General features: G+C 34.1%; 1 protein-coding gene across 2 annotated transcripts in view; it reads left to right on the forward strand.

Annotated features, from left to right (window-relative positions):
* Positions 1-22,352, forward strand: part of LOC149779140 (TNF receptor-associated factor 2-like) — a 56,039-nt gene that overhangs the window by 30,240 nt on the left and 3,447 nt on the right. For both annotated transcript variants that reach the window (XM_089939699.1, XM_089939698.1), the window contains 2 exons: positions 17,658-17,732; positions 19,514-19,579. In XM_089939699.1, coding sequence (XP_089795825.1) covers positions 17,658-17,732; positions 19,514-19,579 — 141 coding nt within the window. The remainder of the gene's footprint in view (positions 1-17,657; positions 17,733-19,513; positions 19,580-22,352) is intronic.

Genomic DNA, 22,352 nt, shown 5'->3' on the forward strand with positions numbered 1-22,352 from the left:
CATTCCATAAATGCAGCTTTGGAGACACCAAAGATTTTGCTGCATCAGAGCAAAATCCTTTTGTGGGTCACCCCTCTTGATGTCAAACACTGTTCAGAGGGCTAATTCCTAAAGTGGTTTGTCCGGACTTGATGGATCAACAACATTATTCCTTGGCCATGGGACTACACATGGCAAAACCAATGAAGAAAATACTCCCATCCTGAAGGCTCATGGCTAACTCCTTCAAACAGGCAAATGATCAGAAACAATATCATTCCCAGCTTAAAACCCCTCTACACCCATCATTCTCATGGTGAGGTGGCTGGAGGGACCAGGGTAGAAAGTCTGTGGACAACTCTTTCTTCCGAAGAGGGAGGCAGTTGCCCCAAGTGAGTCAGTTCCTCTTCTGCCAAGTTCCCCTTGTTCTAATGTCCCAATAGGTGCCAAATGAAGCCTTTTTGCAATGACTTGTTTGGACCTTGCAGATTATGTTCCACCAGTCTCATCTTGTATCTCTGTAGGAAGCGCAGACACTCTTCTTAGAAAAAGCGCACTAGAGTGGGAGAAGAAAACCAGAAGTCCTGTAGTTTTATTTCCAGATCTTCTTAGTTTCAGAGAGGAGAAAGTTTTTTTATTTATCATCAATCTTTCCCAATAGAACAAATTCCTTCTGGAAGAGGAATTCAAGATGGAAAAAGCTGCCTCAGTTAGTTATGCCAGCAGGTCAAATGGCTGAGTGGCCTCCATTAGATAATCTGGATGTTTATCTTCAGATTCACATCTTTTCATCTCACTGGCTCTTCCATTTGGCTAAGCTGCTGTCTGTAGGGGTTTGTATCATCTGGCACTATTGTTACAAATCTGTGTTCTTATACTAGGCGACAGAAATGAGCAGAAACTAACAAGTTTTATAAAATGTAACAAATAATTTATTTCATTGATAACTAAGGGAAAATTTAAAAAGAACTAATAGTTTTGTAAATTTAATCCCAAATAGTCATACAAATTCAGTTAAAAGTCCAAATATATGAAGTTCCAATTGAATTCCAGTGGTATTCCAAATAAATTCCAATATTGATTGTGTTGATGTGCCTGTAGTCTCGAACATGTTGATATGCCAATGGCCTGGAATGTGACATTGTGCTCAGTCTTTTGATGTATCATAATAATATAATCCAAAATGTCCTTGTCTGGATTTATTACAATTCCAAATTAATATTTTAGTCCAAGAATATCATGGAACACTTTGTAATTCCAGTGAATAATAATTTGAATAAATAAAACCACCCAAATTAATAACTGAACACAACAATAAGAATAATTCTACTTCTGATGTTAAGGCAAGAATGAAACAATTTTCAAATTGACAAAATGATATAAAAAGTTAAGACACAGTTATAGAGCCAGGATTGAGGTCAGTTTCTTTCCTAAAACATTCAGAGTTGTCGACAAGTTGTGGAATATCCAAGTGAAAAACTAATATCCTACATTCAGATAGAAGTAAACATGTTTACTTCCATTGATAATAATCTGAATATTTAATCTATACTCATAGAGAAATATTAGCTGTGCATTACATTGTTTACAAAATAATTGTAACTAGCCAGGTACACCATTAACTTGATTTTGGACAATGGTCAAATACAGTATACAGATATACGTAACATATATCACTGAAAAAAGTTAACAAACAAATTAAATATACAACGCAATCATGGTTTTCTGCATATGTATGGTTTCTGTCACCAATATTGTCACAAAATGCATTCCAAGTTCAACCGATTAACAAAAATAAAATGCTTCAGTGCTTACCTTTTGTAAAGCTGCTATTGTCACCAGAGCATTCTATTCAAAATAATACTAATTATGGACACATGGGATACTGCCCATGTGTTGTCATAAATCATGATATGTTTGCCTATTCTGCGCACATCTTAGGATACATGTAATATTTATGCACCAGGCTATGGACTATTTCCCTCAGCATGTCAAGCAAGGATCAAGGCCAGGTTTATAGTTGGTTTTAGAAAATTCACCGTGACAATTCCACTAAATGGCAAGAGATATTAAACAAACTAAACTGATTTTTTTTTCTTAAATTAGTAGAAGTGTAGCATTTTATAATTCAGTTTCATATGTTACGTGTTTAGGCTCTAATAAACAGTAACACAAAAAAAAAGAGTGAAAACAACAAGTTTTGAAAAATTTAACAAGTAATTTATTTCCCTGGAAAAACACTGTAAAAATGAAAAAATAAGAACTTAGGGTTTTTAAGAATCAAATCCAGAAATACTTCAAGAATAATCCACAAATTAAATTTTAGAAGTTCTAGTAATGAAATGTTCTAATGAATTCGAGTTTGAGTCCCGACGAAAAATTCAAAATGGAAGGTGATGACATATACTGTAGCCTTTATAGTGCTGTAGCATCTACAGTTCTTTGTTATTCCACAGAAAATAATATTCCAGTTTGAATTTCTGAATAAAATTTAAATAAATGTCTTTGTCCAAGAATTCTGTATGAGCACTCAAATATTTCCAGGAAAAAGAATTAATCTTTTAGAATCCAAATAATTTGAATAAAGATTAAAATATAATTCCAAACTGTCACAATAATAGGAACACCTTTACATCCCAGTGTTTGGAAGCCCATTTGCCTAATTTCTCTATAAACAAATGTTATACAGTAACTTGAGAGGCAAAACATTCCCGGATGAGGGTCATGTGATCACATTCTAGAATGGTTTAGAAGGTATCTACAAGTCTAATGGCACGTAGTCTAGTACAGCCTCGATTTCAGGATTATCATTCACACATTAAAAATGAATTTAAAAAGGTTGTTTACTTGATTCTAAATCAAGGTCAGGAACTAGGTCAGCATAAGATACAAAGTTAGGTGTTCACAACTAACAGTCAGGTCAAACTAATTTCTGGAAAATATCAAATTCCGAGTAAACAAAATTACATTACTTTGACATATAATCAAATTAAAAATAATTTTTTTTAAAAACTTACAAACAATTAAATTAAATCAAATATAAATTAAATCAAATATACATAACAAGTTTGTTTGTTTATAATGTCTCATCCATGGAAAAAGAAAAGCTACAGAAGAAGTTTGAAACTATATGCTCAGGAATTTCTTGACAAGTTGATAAGCAGACGATAAAGTAGGTTTGGTACAACTTCTTGCAAAATTAGAAACTTGGATTAAGATGCAGTATTGTTCTAAGTTAAGCATTTCTGTCTTTTAAATAATATATTTTGTATGATTCTAAAAGATGAATATTAGTTAGGTTTTGATGAATTGGAGCATATATTATAGATTCCTGGTCACAAGTTCAAAAGGTCATTGGGTTGGGTCTTCATATTGACATTTAGAAGTAACATTTTCATTTGCATTCAGAATAGAAATGTGGAAAAGTTTTGTTTGCACTTTATGCTTATTACCTACTTAGATTAAAGGACAATTATTCTCTCATGATACAAATTGGATTGTTGACCAAAAACAACACATGATCGAATGTTTACCAAAGTGATGTATCATTGCACAGAATAGGCCAACATGATGACAATGATACTACAATGACTGGTTGATAAGTTGAATTTGGTATATCTTCCATCTCTTTCCCAAAAGCCTCCTTTTTCCTCTGTCTATGTCTTTTATGGATGTCTTGTCCATGTGTTCCAGTGGTAAAAGAAGATATTTGACAGAAGAAAAAAAACAGGGTAAAGAAAAGGGGGAGTTATATTGTTGTGTTTGTGTGTTGTGTATGTTGGACCAGGTGTGTTCACTGTTGTTAGTTCCTCTTGTGTTTTTGTTGTGTAATTGTTTCTGCTGTGCTTTCATTTTCAGAAACTCTGATGTGAACCTACAACCTCAGAGAGCATCTCACTGTCCTTGTTTCTTGCATGCAAGCTCAAGTCTTGTATCCCATGTTGTTTTGATTATGTTAATTTCAGTCAGTATGCCTTTTGTGTTAGTTGTTATTCTTCTTTAAACCCATCTCTCACTGTATTTGGCAATGGTGTATTTGATTGGTGTGTGGCAAGGTTGGCCCATTGTTCAGAGCCACCCTTAGTAGGTGACCATCCAATCCTGCCTCACCCCGATCAGGCCCATCCTTCCTTTGGCAGAGGGGATCACTATCTGTAATTAGTCTTATGATGTTTTAATTTCAAAGTTCATCCACATGGGTCTAATATTTATAAGAACTTTTCCCACATTTTTTAATTGTATTTGTTATGTAGTTTATTAGTTCTTTGAATGTTTCCTTATCTGTTACGTTGTTTGTATATAAGATCGATTTTCATTAAACAAGCCATATCTATTTTATATTACATTCTTAATTTCTCTCCTTTCTTTTAATATTTTACAAAATAACATGTTTTTTTAGTATATCTTGTTTTTTTCCTTATCTGTTATGCTGTTTGTATATAAGATTGATTTTCATTAAACAAGCCATATCTATTTTATATTACATTCTTAATTTCTCTCCTTTCTTTTAATATTTTACAAAATAACATGTTTTTTTTAGTATATCTTATTTTTTTTTTCCTTATCTGTTACATTGTTTGTATATAAGATTGATTTTCGTTAAATAAGCAATATCTGTTTTATATCACATTCTTAATTTCTCTCCTTTATTCTGTTATTTTACAAGTAACATGTTATTTTAGTGTATCTAGTGTTTCTGGCATAGTGGACATATTTTGACTATGTTTATGAGATGTCTTGGCACTGTTATGTCACCTGTTGTAATTTGTGTAGGGGCATGCAGTTTTTAGGAACCCTGCGCATCAGATCTGGGACTAAATTCCCTCCGTTTTTGCTCTGTAATAAGGTGATAAATACCTGCAAATCACCACTGTGCCTCAGGTGGCACACCAATGCCATTTCTACTGTGGAGGGGCTGATTGACTTTACTGATTGACATTAGAACAACCAGTGAATGAAGACCATCCATAGAATGTCCAAGACATCATGCGTGATTTACAATCAGATACCATTTCCAGAATCAAGTGATCTTAATTTCTATCAAATATAACGGGACAATAAATAAAATATTAAAAAAAGGCCAGTATATTCTTGCATTTAGAGAATGTTGATCAGCTTCTTTTTATGTTTACACTTTTACTTTATTCATAGAAATCAGAACAAACTTACAATCTGCCTGTACAAGAGGCACACCATGTTGATCTATTCTTGAACAGTATAAATATTTCTTGCTGTTTAAACTTCCAGAGTAATCCTCTAAGGTGTGGATGATTAAATTCCAGTTGACAGCCACTTTTGTTTTAAAGAAAAACAATAGCAACTTCTGAATTTACACTTAAATACGACCCACATAATGACCCAGTCATGAGGCTGAATATAACTTTGAACTTTCAAACCAGGATTTTTTTCTGTTGTTTCATTCATAACAAAATAAACGTATTTCATGCAAGAAAAGGAAGGGCATGGTGTACAAATCAAGGAAACGAAATGTTTCAGGCAAGCATCCCCTGTAAATGGCATCTGCCTAATAAAGACTTCAGTGGATATTCTGCAGAATTAAAGAACTGATTTATAAAATATGTGAATTTCAGCTTGAGAAAGGTTCATTTCTACCACACGATGCCATCTGCCTTTTCGCGTTGTACGTAACAGCTCCATTTATGGTCCAGTCATTAACAACATCAGTTCATAATTGTTCCTAATTAACTAGACTGCAAGGTATTGTTAAAATGAGAAATTAGGAAAATTGTCAAATCTTTGAGATTTCCAACATATGACATGATTCTGCATGTATCCTATTATTCGTTTCTTTTTATGAGGAAAAATATTTTAAAAAATTTATCATCATAGAAAAACATATGGAAATGATATGTCAGTAACCTAATATTAATATAGATAGAAGAATTTTAATTGTTTCAGTGCAGTTTTCTATGACTGCTGAAGTGTTTAGCTATTGAGACAAAAAAATATAACATGCAAACTAATTTCTTTCAGTAGTATTTGCAGATTTCTGTATGTAATATACATGTACTGCTTTGCAGCTAAAATGGATTAAGTGTAAAAGACATGGGATCTCTCTCTCTCTCTCAGTACTGGCTATATGTGCCAGCAAAATTCTCTCAACACAAACAAGTGGATGCCTTTAATGCTCTTTTCCCCCTCCCCATCTCTGTCTGTCTGTCTCTGTGGATAAAATGATGAATTTTAAATTTACATTTCTCTAACATAATGTAATAACAACATTATAGAAGGGTGATTTAAACTTGAGAAAGTACAGTTCTCGCAGTTTTTGCGTGAACATACAAAAACATAAATTATTCTTTAAAGCTAACTGACTATGTACCATTCTGGAAATATAAAGGGAGTTATGAAGTTAACTTCATTCTCATACTGAATTTCTGTGTGTTATAAAGAAAAGAAGATGCATTCATTCTCTTAACAACAGATCTATGGGCAAGGGCACTACATAAATGTATGTTAGTGTCAGATATATATTTATGTATGTGTATAAGATAGAGAGAAAATTATTAAGATTCACAACTTTACTTTCATTTTAACTATACTATTAAACTATAATTTTAACTATACTATTTTGTATTAATTAACAAATGGTCACAAATCATCCCCAGTACATTTTGGTTCATGCCTACTTTTTGAAGATGGATGATTATGTGCAAACTTAGAACCTAGCACAACTGATGTCATCAACACAGTTGTTTTCCTTTGCCACTGACCCATTATTTTCTTGTTCGAACTGATAGCATAGCAGCAGAACAGCAGCTTTTCTGCAGGTTTGTTGATAAAATTTTTGCATTTATCTGTTCATTGTCTTCTCTTCCTTGCATCAGTCATATCATTCAAGTCAGTGGTTCCCAACCTTTAATGGCTGCGACCCTAAACAATATTTTTCTGAGCCTCATGACTCTGTTTCAACATTTTGATAAGTTTTGCCAGCCTCTAAAAAAAATCAGTGACCCTCCAGAATGTTCTCACTACTCTGATTTGGGTTGCAATGGGGGTTGCTAACCACTGACCTAAGTAACGATTATATGTTAGTGAGGTCATTGAGGTGAGATAAAGAGCAAAAAATAAGATTGGTTGTTTAAAATGGTGACATCTTCATAATTAAAATATTATAATTTGACCAATGATAAATCTACATGTACAAAATTTGGAGAAGTTCAGAAGTATTAGGAAAATGAAAATGATAACTGTTTTGAAAATAGTGTCATGGAGGAAAAAGAAAGAATGAATATTCCAGCCATGGGGCTCAAATTTATGACCTCCTGTTCCAAAGTGTGCCCACATGTGTATGTGTGCATGCATGAAGGTGTCATTTTATCCACTCAGTCAAAAAAACTAGCTGCAAAGCAGTATACCACACACAGAAACATGCCAAAAATTGTTCAAAGAAATTAGTTTGCATTTTTGTTGTTGTCTCAGTAGCCAAATGGTGATTATCATAGATTAGTCAATATACCTCGTTATTATTCATTTCAACAATATGTTGAGGTTAGATTAATTAGGAACAATGACCAAACTTCTGTCAGTTACTGTATGCATGAGTTCTCATTAACATACTGTACAATTCATGTGGAGACATCCACACAGAATGCCATACGTTTGTTGGAAATTAAAATCTTTAAACATATCAGAATTAATGATTTTCCACATTATTATTCATTTAATCAATATGTTAAGGTCAGCTTAATGAGGAACCAAACCTCTGTTAATGATGGGACCATAATTTGAGCTGTCAAGAACAACATGCCAAATCAGAGGTCTTTATGTAAGAAATGTACCTTTCCCAAAATGAAAGTGACACCATTTTCTGACGCTAACATTTTATAACAATGTTTACAATGGTCACTGCCTTTATTTCTGCAGGACATCTGCTGCTGAAGCCAAGTTTTTATTAGGGAGAGACCATTTCAGTTTTGGGTGCGGGGGGCATTATGCTTGCAAGAAAACAGTTGTCTTGTTCTGATTTATAATATAAAAAAGATACTATCCCATTTATTGTTTTATTTGAAACAAATTTATCTTGTGATGAATGAAAGAATTTTAAAAAATACTCCAATTCAAGGAAAAGTTGAATATAATCCCGTAAATTTAAATGACCAGCAGTTAGAATTGAACTAGTTATAGCTGTGTAAATGTATATTCATCCTTATGACTGGGTCATTACTGTTTAAAGACTGAACATGTGGTTCGCATTTCAGTGTAATTAATAAATTGTTTTCTGTTTTGTTGGGTTTTTATAAACAGCAGTGGCTGTCATCTGGAATTTAGTTGTCCATGCCACAGAGGATTACTTTTCATGTTTACTCAGTATGATAAATTTACACTGTTCAAGAGAAGTTCAAAAAGGTGTCAAGTCAGTGGATACTTTTGTTCAGATTTCTTTCAATAAAGTTAAAGTGTAAACTTATTGCAAAAGTTGTCAATCTGTAGTATTAGTACAGTTTTTGAGGCATTGCTATAATGGTAATATTATCTAAATTTTGATTTGGTGTTATGTCTATTACAGTTATCTTCCTGAGAACTAGGAAATGGGTTTAATCATCTGATAATAATGTAGATAAATTGGTGCCTCTCTCCATGAACCTCAAAAACACATTCTTGTAATGGTAATACACAGTAAACCATGCCCATTTGATAGAAACCATCTCCACTCCATGCTGGTCATCTGTGACGACTCTGAGAAAGCATGGTGTGCAGAGGCAGAGAATTTATCCACAAGCTGTTGCAGTAAAACTGTCAGGATGCACTAGAGATGGTGGAGGTTTTTTTCCTTAATCCTCTCCACCCCCCACTGTAATGCATGGGGTTCCTGAAATTTGTGAGAGCTGTACTGTAGGTGAATGTATCGCTTTGCTTAACTGTTGTTTCTGTTTTTCACATTTTCCAAACTTTGTTTCATTGTATGTACCAATTTTTTATTTCTGCTTTATGTCACATCTGTTTATTGTATTCCTTGTTTATTATGTGAATCATATTTTTTTCTTCTTCTGTCCATATTGTTGTGTTGTCTCTTTATCTAATGGTTGTGTCTCTTGTTCTGCCCAGTGTTTTGGGCCAGTTCATAAATTTTGAGAGATTATTATATATATATATATATATATATATATATATATATATATATATATATATATATATATATATGGGTTCATTTCTCAGCAGGTATCCAAAATAGTAAATGTTCAGTGCAGCCCAGGTGTAATCAGTTTTTGTGTGAATATTTTTGATTCTGTTAATGATATTAGCTGTTTAGATATTATGTAAATGTGCTATTCCTATCCTCTCACTCCATGTGTAGTGTATTATTTCCTTATCCAAAGTGTTTAGCATGTTGTTCATTAAATCTATTGTTATATTAATGTACCATATTAGGCTAAAGTAGATATATTTAAATCTTTGCAACTTGGACTCCATCCATTAGGTTTATTGTTGAATATTTCCAAATTTTAATCTGTTTTTGAATTTTGTCCAGTAGTTGTTCAACGTTTACTGTAATTGCCTTTCCTCCATACGTTATTCCCAATGCTACAACTTTCTTTTTGATTAGAGCTGGTGGTAGTCCCGGGAAGGTTCCCCATCCAACTTCTGATCAGTAGTATTTCTGTTTTACCATAGCTTTCCCAAAGTTTTCAAATTCTTTTTCTAAATGTTTGAATGAGAACCCATCCTATAAACTTTGTGCAGTCATTAGCATTTTCAGTTCATATCTCATATTTGGTATCTTTATAGCTTCTATGTTTCTGTTGTTATTAATTTTGATGCTTAGATGTAGAGGTGGAGCATAGCTATTGAAAACCCTTGTCTCACTGATTTTCTATCATGAAACTCAGTTTTCGCACCATTACTGTTACTTTAGAGCTTATGTCTCTCTTTGGAATTTTGATCAAATTACAAAAGTGGAACCAAAACCATACCTAATAAAACGTTGTCTGTGAAACTGCTCTAATCTATAAAATGACTTCTCTTGGTTGAACAAGATCACTTCCTTTTCACTGCATATGATGAATTACTGGTATTGTTTTAATTGTAAGTGTATTATTATGTTCCTCCCTCCTCTTTGGTTAGTATTAATTATTGACCCCATGCAAGTTTTTATCCTATTTGTTAATATTTTGCTTAGTATTTTGTAATAAGTGTTGAGTAGTGTAATTGGATGCCATTTTGTTTGGTTTTTCTTTGTCTCCCATCCCCTTATAGATCAAAGTTATTTATCCCATTTTCATTCTTTTGTCATTGTGTTGTCTAAGAATATATTGTTATATACATATTCTAGAATTATTGTGAGTTGATCACAAAATCTTGTATTAAAATCTGTAGACATATGGTCAGAGCCCAGTAAGTTCACTTTATTTAATTGTAATATAACTTGCTTTTATTTCCTCACCATGAATAAATTATTCAGTTTTGGGGGGAATATTTTGTTATTCGTCTAAATTAAATATTGCTGTAATACTGATCTACTTCTTTGCTGTTTTATATTTTGAGTGCTGTAACAGTTTCTATAATAAAAGCATATTTCTTTCATTATTTAACTTTTCCCCTTGTAGACAATGTTATTTTTTCTAGTGCACCATATTTTTCTCTGCCCTCCTTTTCTACTTTAATCTTTAGTATATCCCTTTTTGCCGTTGTATAGACGTTTGAAAATTTTTCTTCTCTTACTGTTGTCCTTGTGTTTTATATCTTAATATTTGTCTTCATTCTTATTCTGCATATTGTTTTTCTTCATTGGCTGCCTGAGTACTATTTATTAATTCTTTGTATTTTTTTGTACCTTTTCTCTGAAGAGATTTAATTTTACCATATTTTATGTTCAAAACTTTTGAAAATGAATTTGCTTATTGCATAAAATTAACAAAATGATAAAGGTCTTGTGTCTTAAATGTTGAGCAAAAATCAGGCTAGGTATTGTTTTTGTTTTTCTGATAAACACCCAATTGCCCAACAAAACTTAAAATTCTCTATTGCTATACTAAAATGCCTGAAATATTTGTTGTTTTTATGTTTTCTTATGTATATTCAAAATTTTAGGCATTACATATCTTAATTGTTATTAGACACACATTATACTATATTTATATTTTATATTTTTGGTCTTTAATAAAAAATATAAAGCAATAACCTAATACGCTTTTCTCCTAAACCACTTCCAGATTTATTTACCCTGATTAATGTGAATACCCTGATACTGACCCTTGAAATTTATGACCATAAAACAGGATTAAAAACAACAATTCCAGATTTTCTGAATGTTGTGACCAGACTATGTATCATTTCGTTCGTACTGTAATGTTAAAGATCAAGCTTATTTAGATGTTTATGTTTCTCCCAGTATTTTTAGCACCAACTGGACAAAGTCTAAAACTCCTGATTCCATAGTTACATGCTTTTTACTAATTGAGATCTATTTAGATTTCCAGTCAGTTCTGTCAGACAAATGCAAACTATTAAAATAAAGATATAGAGACTAGCCTCATACAACATTATGTTCTTGATTAGTTTTAACAAGGTCTTTTCTGAAAGGAATAAGTTTGGAAATTTGGGTTATGCAGCCATGGTTAACTTTCTTTAAATGGGAGGTGGGGGGGGGGATAATGAGTCATAATAAATATATTCAAACCAACCAGGGAGCCAAGGGTGACTTCATGGTCTAAAGCACTTGACTTTATCTATCATTGCCATCTCACCTCTGTCCACCTGGGTTCAAGTCTCTTAATCAGCATGTGGTGATGTAAGAAAGCTTGCCAGTAGCTTCCCATGGATTCCCAGGTAATCCTGGGTTCTTCACAATTTACACAGGCTACCATAATATGGCCTTTCATGTGCTAATAAATGGCATGAAACCCACCATGACAGCAAACACAACTGACCATTAACCAATCCAGATTTTTCAAACATGAAACACTCATATTTTGTTAGGCCTAATAGACAATGTGTCATACAAATGCTTCAAAATAATTTCTTTCCACTCAACACTTTCATTTCATGTATGAATTTGCTTTCAGAAGAAGGTTACATTTGTCAGTCACACAGATAAGTCATGATATCAGGACCTCTTTTTGTCTCCTGTTTTACTGTAATTTTTATAATAATAATAATAATAATTAATAATAATAATAATAATAATGCTTTATTTATAGAGGGTGACTCACTAGTCAAGGACTATTCTCCCTTGAGGCCCTCTTAAGGAGAGTATAACAGTGCACATTATATGAAGATGGCAATAATTACTGTTTATTTTAACATGTTTAGTATTAAAATACTAAATTCCATTATCTGTTAGAAACACATTCATGCTCATGATATCTTTTCTTAAATACTCTAATATTTTCAGCAGATTTTACATGTAGTGGAAGCTTATTCCACAGAACTGTACCAGAGTATTGAAAACTCTTTTAAATTGCTCTGTTCTTGGTTTTGGTATTAGAAGGTTTCCATGTGATTTTGATCTCAACTGGTATTGTGTTGAAAAAGGCCTGAATAAGTCTTGAAGATACTCTGGTGCAGTTCCATGTAGACATTTATATAAAAGAACTGCCTTGTGAAAATCTATCCTGTCATATATTGTGAACCATTTGAGTTCTGTAAATAATGCTTTTGAGGGATGATCAACAGATGCATCTAAAATTACACGTGCTGCTCGTTTCTGAAGTTTATAAATCCTGTCAAGCTCAGATTTAGCACAGTTTCCCCATACATTAGAACAATAATCCATTGTTGGAAGAATATATGACTTGTAGTATAGATTGCGAGTTTCCATAGGTAAATATTTCTTGATTCTGCTGAGAAGGGCAATTTTGGATGACAGTGTTTTACAAAGCTTATCAATATGGTCTTTCCATAATAAATTATTATCTACAGACACACCTACAAGCCTTTCATGTTTGACATTTTCTGATGGATGATTATTTATTGCAAGAGACAGTTTTGGGTTCCCTGACTTGTGTAGCTTTTATGATGTCCCCAAAATCATACATTTTGTTTTACCTTCATTAATTACCATCCTATTTTGTTGTGCCCAGTTTTGGACTCTGATAAGGTCTGAGTTTAATTTCATTTGGATAACTTCAGTATCAGAACTAGATGTATACAAGGTTGCATCATCTGCAAACAAATCTGTGTTTGTGGATTCATTATTTAATGGTAGATCATTGATATAAATAAGGCTTATGACACTTAATAAGATCAGTCACAGTTGTTAATAGCTGTACTGATCACATACCAGTTGTCCATTGTCTGTCATCGGTCAATTAACACAAGTTAATTATCATTACTACTCTGAAACTACTTGGAGGATTGCCATGAAACTACTTGCACACATTCATCCCAAAGTGTAGTTGGTCCTAAATGAAAACAGTGCTACATAGTTGTCCAATTTGTCCATTGAAGTCAACTTAAAAATCTAGTTAATCACTACTGAATGGATGCTTATATCAGCATGTCGTTTTCACCAGAATTCTTACATCTGGGTGGTCAGGAATGAAAATGGTTCTGCACTGGCATAGAGTATTTCCACTATGTGGCCATTTTGTGCTAATTTTCCTGAGTGGATGGCTATGTGAACATGGGGATTCCACTTAAAAGACCTCTTTTGATGTCCATTTGGTCCGAAATAAAAATGTTGCCTATCTGAAATTCAGTTTGGCTGCTAAGGCAACCATTTTGAAAATCTTGTTTTTGCTACTCATTTCAACATAGAGTTTTCACCAGAAGATTTGTCATGACATCTAATTGGTCCTTAATAAAAATGGTTCTTTATGGTCATCCAGTATGGCTGCCATAGTAGTCATGATGGAAATCTTGCTATGACCGCTTCTCCAGGGATGACAGGATATCAGTATGGAGTTTTTACTAAAAGACTTAGGATGCCTACACCTATAGTTGCTCCTAATGAAAATGGTGCTGATCTGATATACAGTATAACCTTTATTGTAGCCAGCTTGCAAATCTTGTTAATGCTGCTCCTATGAATGGAAAGTTCTGCTCACATGAGGTTTTCAAAAGAAGACTTCTTATGATATCTAGTTGGTCCTAAATGAAAATAGTACTGCCAGGGCATCCTAAAATTCTTGTATAGTGTTACTCCACCTTAATGAATGGACATATCAACATGGAAGTTTTCACTGAAGGACTTCTTTCGATGTCTAGCTGGTCCTAAACAAAATTGATGCCAGTCTGACATCAATATACTAGCCACCATAGCTAGCATCTTGAATTTTTTTTATTCGCTACTGTGTGTTTCATTGTGAGTAAGATCTGTGCATAATAATGATGTGATCTTCTATATGATTAGCAGAGTTTCTTATAGCATGAACGTGTACTTTTGATCCAGTTTGATCAAACTTGGTAAATAGGTTAATACTATTATTATGAGCAAGACCTATGCATGTCTCTAGCTTATCTTGCATCTTACTGACCAATTTTTTAACACTCTTGGGACTGTATATTTGATAGTTTTGATCAAACCTGGTAACTTGACCTTTGTCATCAGTATTTTATTTGAGTATTATTCCACTCTATTTTTATTATGGGCATAAAGTAAAATTGTCTCCATTTGCAACCAACACAGCAGAAAGAATGTTGGCATACCTCATTGCTACATTCATGTACTGTGACTAAAGTTTCTTTATATGTGATATTACGGAATCAACTTGCTGCCTGAAGAGATAATTGAATGTAATGGTTGTTTCAGTGTTATTGAGAAATGAGCTTGGAACTAATCCAAAATACACTCAGTTTATGGAAAAGGATTAAGTACTGAAGTGCAATAAGCAACTTAACAAGTTTTTTGTTAAAATAAAAAATTATCGGTAGGTTTTTTTCTTCAATCACCTTCAAATTTTAGGAAATTAAAATGACCAAACAAAGCTAGCAGTCTTTTAAGAGATGCACATTTAAAGTAAATTCATGCTGCATAATATATTACCCAAATTACACACATCAATCATGCAGCAAAAGAAGGGAAATTAAAGTTATTGTAGCATTCCCAAAGATATGCAAAGTCTTTTTAAAATAATCATAATATCCACTGAGGAAATCCTGGGAAATTCTTGATAGATGATGTAAATGATCTCTGTAAAATAAGCCCCACCCATATTTAAAGTATTTGACATTTCAGGTAGTTCTGTGTAAAATAAGCCCCACCCATATTTAAAGTATTTGACATTTCAGGTAGTTCTGTATAAAATAAGCCCCACCCATATTTAAAGTATTTGACATTTCAGGTAGTTCTGTGTAAAATAAGCCCCACCCGTATTTAAAGTATTTGACATTTCAGGTAGTTCTGTGTAAAATAAGCCCCACCCGTATTTAAAGTATTTGACATTTCAGGTAGTTCTGTGTAAAATAAGCCCCACCCATATCAAAAGTATTTGACATTTCAGGTAGTTCTGATCAGAACATGCATAACTGTCCGACATCATGTGACAGATAACTAACTGGTGAACTATTTTCAGCAATTCACATATTGGAATTATCAGTATTATCAGTGATCACTTTTCCAGAAGATTAATTTTAATTGTTTCAACTCATTGGTCATAAACTCAGTAAAAGAAAGAAGCACAACCAATAAGTTTCAGTAAACTTAACAAATAATTTAAGATATAAAATAAAAATGTAGGAGGAACTTATGAATTGAATCCAAAATAATTCTTAAAAGTTCTACTCAAGTCCAAAAGAACTGAATGTTCTGAATGAATTTCAGATCATCAGTGTATGTATCACAGTGGCATTGTCCACAATTCCTTTTAATAATTCACAATAGTCCCAGAATGAAGTTCTAGTCCAATGAGCACTAAATTGTAATTCCAATGAATAATCTTAACAAATGTCTCCTCTGAAATTATCTAAACTCAACATTAAACACATCTGCAGACTGATTTTAACATATGAATTAAGAATCCTAAATAGGAATGAATCCAAAACAGGAATTAATTTTATTGCTTAGTTCTCTCCTTATATACATGTTTAAGAGTCTATTACATCTATATGATGCATTATACCCCATGTAACAGATCTTACTACTCAGTATAACATTTTAAAATATCTTCTCATGTGACTAATCCAAACTTGTCAACAGGTTCAAATATAGGATTTCAACCAACCAACCAAACTTTGCCATAGTATGTTGGATTTCAACCAACCAACCAAACTTTGCCATAGCATGTTGGATTTCAACCAACCGACCAAACTTTGCCATAGTATGTTGGATTTCAACCAACCGACCAAACTTTGCATGTAACTGTTTATTAAAATGCCCTAGAATGTGTTTGATTTCCAACTTACAGTCATTAGAAGTATGATGGCCTATGCTATTCCCTCCTAATAATTTTGGTTCCTGCAGCATAACTTCACTAATTAGTATATATTTGTGTGTGTGTGTGTTTGTGTGTGTGTGTGTGTGTGTGTGTGAATTTAACATGCACCTTTATATTGATAAGACCTCAGTCGGTTGTTTATTTTCACTTTTCCACAACATCTTATAAGAGTGAATTATGGCCCTTCATTGATTGCCTGCCTGACTTTGGTTTCTGTAGCATTATTTTACCTGTGATTAATGGATTCAAGTCTAGCTTAGTATCTTTATATTTCTGAGACCTTCAGTGAGTATAATGTACAGCCTTATAGAGGGGATATTTGCCTGAAACAAGCGAATAACAGATATATTTTATTGGCAGTTTATAATGATGACTAAACACTGAGGCATCATCCTGCAGACATGTAGCATGATGTCCCACTCAGTCACATTATCCTGACACCAGGCCGACCAGCCCTAACATTAACCTCTTAATGCTGAGTGTCTAGTGAGTCAGCTGTTAGTACATGTACCATTTTTTATAAGTCTTTGGTATGACTCAGCCGGGGTTTGAACCCGCAACCTCCCACATCTGAGGCCGATGCTTTAACCACCTGGCCACCTGGCCACCAGAGCAGTTGGTCTTATTGTTACATATATCCTGTGACTTTTGGCATGCAGTGAAAAATTATGATGTTTAACTACAGTGAATTATCTTGATTATGTCTCAGAAAATACAGTAATTCATGGCCTAGAATAACAGAAACATTATCGTTTAGGAGAATTATGGACTCAGATTTCTGTTGTCCTGACTTTGGTTTCTGAAGCTTTACTTTCTTGAGGATTGTTTGATTTAAGCAAAATTTGGTGTGCAGCTTTATGGGAATGGCACCTTGAGTGAGTTGGATTTTGCACATTCACTGTCCTTATTTGGAAGAGTATGTACTCTGAATACCCATTCTTAAACTTGGTTTCCCCACTCATGATTTTCTGTTTAAGTTTCTTTCAAGCATACTGCTATAGCACTAGTTGGTGGTCAAATTAATGGCTTTGGGATAGGCTCTGTTGTCTTTACTAATGGATAAATCTTGATGGACTTTGAATTCATGATTTCAGGTAGTCACAATCCATGGAAAAGAGGTGATTTCACAGTACTCCCCACTTATAAAGTTTTCATTAAGATCGAAAAAAAGAGAACTAATTAAACAGCATAACAACAATGATAATAATATATATATATATATATATATATATATATATATATATATATATATATATATATATATATATATATATATATATATATATATATATATATATATATATTAGTCATATGCCTACAGTTTGATTTAAAATTTTCAAGGAACACTCCAAAGTCTGCCCAAAGCATCCTCTGAGATGTGAGCAGTGCAAAACCAAGAATATTCCAGGGGATAGAGTAAGTATAGTTTATTAGATTTTACTTGCTGGAAGTTGTTTGGTACCATAAAGATCATACTTTATTTATGTGAAATTTAGCCAGTAGTCTTCTGTGTAAATTGAAGTTTAGAAAATGTTATTACAGTGCAAAAGGTACATTTAAATTGTACCTTTTAAATGCTATGAGTTGATGTTGGTCTAAAGCTTTATAACATATTTGGGTTAATAGATTGCCCAACAGAATAAAGTACAGTGTATCAAAACATGTTTCAAACCTATAAAACTAGTATTTCATTCTCAGTAAAGTGTTTAATCTTGGTTTTTATTACTTACTTCATTGAAATATGGTGTGTCCTCAGTTATGTGATTATTGATTATCCAAGGCATTCAGGTATCAGTACATTCAGTCTCTGAAAAATCTAAACCATTTTCATATGCTGTCACCCCCATCCCCATCTCTGTGAAGATAGAATAATTATCAATGCTCTTCTATATGCCTAAAAAATAAATTTATGAATCATCCTAAGCATAAGGGTTCTTGTTAATACAGATCTAAAGTTTTTTTTTCTGATCTAATATGGATGAAATATTGGCTCCATTATTTTTTAAAGTCATTTTTAGTTTTTGTTGTTGCACTCACATTTGCAGTAAATTGTGGCATAGTCACTTTACCACTGGCAGCAGCTGTGGCAGTATTGTTATTGTTGTTATTGGGTCAAAGTTTATTATTTGCATACAGTTCCTAAACTGCTTGATAGACCTCTCATTGTACTTCACATGAATCATTATGAAGCTAAAACAGTTCATTCCGTAATATGCTAGCTTGCTCCTTTTGACCTCTGGATGAAGGTCACTGTCAAAGAAAATTTGTATCAAGGTTCTGGTTAAAGTGTTTTTCATTTGCTTATTTATATTCTTAAACCCCCAAATGGATTTTGTTCATATTTAAGATGAATCATTCAGAATTTTGAGCAATATTTTTTGTAACATTCTTGTTTGTTTTATCACCTTAAGGTCAAGGTTGCAGTCATACAAAATTTGCATTAAGGTTTTTGTTAAAGTTCTTTATTTGCTTACCTACAACTCTTGTTGGATTTTGCTGATACTGAGGATGAATCATTGTGAAACAGAAAAAATTCATTCTGCATTGCTTAGCCATTTGACCTTGAATTAAAGTTTACACATTTTACAACTGTGCTTTAGTCATGGGCTAGACATGCAGGCCCTAACCACATCATTTTTTACATTTTTCATTTTTCAAAAAGATTTAATTACAATAAAGTTTGAACATCATATTTTATGTCTCTCTTTATGTGATGGAATTTTTAAAAATGAATTTTGTAATTGGTTTTCTCATGAATAAGCATAGCACTGCTTAAAGCCCAAAGTCTGAAGCTGAATGGTAGGACCATGTACATTTGTGAATAGTAAAGCAGGTGGAAATTTCTTGTCTACTCTAAGTAATTAAGGTGTGAAAGAGAACAATACCTACTAGCTGAGTTGTAGTTCACTTTGGCCACCTCTTTCTCCACAGCCAGTTAGAATTGACAGGTTGAGCTTCACCTATTGATCACTGTGCAGTGCATTATTCAAGACCAAACAATCAATCAGATCCTAGTAAGAACCATCTGTCTTTGATGACAAGTTTGGATTGACCCTTGGTGAAGTTGGCCACCCATTGATAGTGAAATCTTGGCCTTTTATTAGAAGAAAATGGCCCAATGAATTCTCATAAAAAAGGTTTGAATTGATAGTCTAGTGCTTTTTTAATTTGACAAATTTAGCATTTATTTTCTGTAGATGGAAATTCATCTCAAGAATGAGTGCCAAAACGGGAAGTGGGCATGTCCTGTGGATAACCAAATGGTATTTATATTTCTTCCTTTCTTTATGTTAATTCATCAGTCAAACAAACAAGCATATTCTGGTACACTGTTCCTTCCATGTAGCGAACCAACCCACTTTAACTCAGGACAAGTGCGAGTCCCAATTTTTCCTTTTAATAAATGCCCCACAAAACTTTTTTAAGTATGAATATGGAGAAGCAAAATCCAAAGTTTATAGTGAATTTAAAATTCCCAAATTGGCATTTAGAGGTTTGCTCAAGGGTGAACAGAAATTTTAACATCACCAGAGAGGAACAACTGGTTAGTCCTTATCATTCCTGTGAGCAGAGATGAGATGACAATTCAGTCCTCAAACTGGGGGTTTAGGATACAGTTAAGGAAAGGAGATAATCCATACAGTGGCCTTGCAAGACTTGCAGGATCAACAGCACTGGTGTTTGGCTTGCATACTGGACCAGCTAAACCAGTGAAGAAACACTCCCTCCTAAACATTTTAAACAGGGTACAAGCACAACCATCAGACCCAATTTAAAACTCTGTTCCATCTGGCTTGATCATGATAAGGTGGCTAGAGGGTCCAGGGGAAGGAATCTACAGACACCCTCCCCTGCCAATTCCTCTTCTCTTAATCTCAGTAGGTGTCAGACTGGCCCATTTTTAAAGACTTGGTTGAATCTCCTGTTCAAGGCCCCCCACTAAAAGAATTGATCCCAATGTGGTTCCAGCAGGCACAACTGGCATCCCTTTGGGAAGAGGTGTACACTCTTCTAAGGAACGGCATAGTCGAGAGGGTGACCAACATCCATAGTATGGGATTTTATTGCCAGATCATCTTAAGTAATAACAGGTGGAAGGTTTTGATATATAGATTTTTCCCATTTGAACAGGTTTCTTCTCAAAGAGCATTTCAAGACAGAAATCCACCTTTATAAGGAATATCATTAGGTCAAATGACTGGGTGGTCTCAACAGATCTTCAAGATGATTATCTTCATATCCCCATCTTCCCCAGACCAGAGGAAATTCCTGCAGTTTTGTCTGGGACAGAGGTCTTTCAATTTCTGGCTCTTCCTTTTGGCCTAGCTTTCCTCTACCCAAATCCTCACCAGGGTGAATAATGGAATAGTGGATCATTTAAGGTCCTTTGGGGTCCTTATCCTTCATTATTTCAACAATTGGTTGATGCAAAATGTCCTTAGAAGTGCCTCTCTGAGGAATCTATCTCTGTTGGGAGATGGCAACCTTCCTTGGCCTAATCCCCAGCCAAAATAAATCAGGTCTGGTCCCTTTTCCCAAATACTTTCATAGGCAGAGTTGAAAAGAAGACTTTGGTGTCTGGTTTTCTTTGCCCCTCTCTCTGTCTCTCTCTCTGCTGGGCTTTGAATATGCTGACAGACTTAGTTCCCCTAGGAAGGCTGCAGATGCAACTTTTCCAATTCTTTCATCTACCAGATTGGAAGCCTTACAAGGACTCCATGTCAACTTGGATCCCCTTAGGATCTAGATTTCGTCACTGTCTGAGTTGATGAAAAAGTCAAGACAGGTTTTTGGCCAGAAGTTAAGATTCAAACTCCAGAACCTTGTGACCTTTTATACACTACACCTCAATTTCAAGCTGGTGTGCTCTCCTGGAGCCTGAGCGGTAGAACTGCAGGTTCATTGGTCTCATTAAGAATCTTCTGTTGATGTAAGCAACCTAGAAATGAAGGCTTTATTTCTCACTTCTTGGGTGCGTCAGCCACATTATAATGCATTACAGCATAATGGTCTATATGGAAACATGCCTTAGTTTTCTTTTGGAAGTCTGGAGTGGCCTCCATTGGGCAGCTTTAGAGGTGATCACTCTCATAGTCCACCACCTTCTAGGCATGAGCAATATCCCAGGAACAGCCTGTCCATAAAGAGACGAGCTGTCCTCCTGGGGTGGTCAATACACCAGCCAGGAGCAGAGACACTTTTCAACTGTGTGGAAACCAATGATAGATGTGTTCACGACAAGCTCCCTCTTTATGTCTCTCCAGTGCCAAGAGAACTGATCATACTCTTTGAGATCCAGAGACCAGTTTTTCACTCTTTAATGTCTGGATGGAACAATTTGTATGTTCTTTGGTGATTATCTCAATGACCTAAAGGTTTGTCATCTGCACTCCTCCTGATCTACTTGGAGGTTTGGAAGATATTATGGAATGGTCTGTTGTCCTTCATTCATCTATATGCTAGCACAAGTCTTTTATCATCTACTTCATCGAATAAAATATTTTTTCTATTGGTAATTTTAATTTTCAGTTCCAAAAATAAACCCCATTTAGTGTGAAAAGGAAACTCTTCTACATAGAATGTTCCAGCCTGTAATTTATGCACAGTAGGGTCTCATATGTGATGGTGTGTTGTCCATTGTTCATGGTCATTCGATTCATCCATTAACATATGTTTGTAATCACAACATGCATTCCCCATACTCTAAGGATTACCATTCTTCTAATCGTGTAGAGTTGTCCTAGAAGAAAATTGTGTCAGTCTTGCATCCAGTGTGTTTGCCACAGTGGCTGATTTGATAACCTTATCACTCAAGAATATCTAAGATGGTCTAAACACTCAGCATTTAAGAAGAAATGGTCTTGTCTTGAATTCCTGGAAATTCCTTCCAGACATTTGAGTGTCAGTCCCTTCAAGGGACTCTTGTTCAGTCTTAAGTTGCTGGAGATGTCTATTTTGATTGAAATTTGTGAAGGTGCTTGGACTCTTGCTCAGTCTTAAGATGTTACCTGGATGCAAGAGATGTTTGTTTTAATT

Source organism: Sinohyriopsis cumingii, chromosome 17, assembly GCF_028554795.1.
Source record: "Sinohyriopsis cumingii isolate HCF-2022 chromosome 17, ASM2855479v2, whole genome shotgun sequence".
Lineage (NCBI taxonomy): Eukaryota > Metazoa > Mollusca > Bivalvia > Unionida > Unionidae > Sinohyriopsis > Sinohyriopsis cumingii.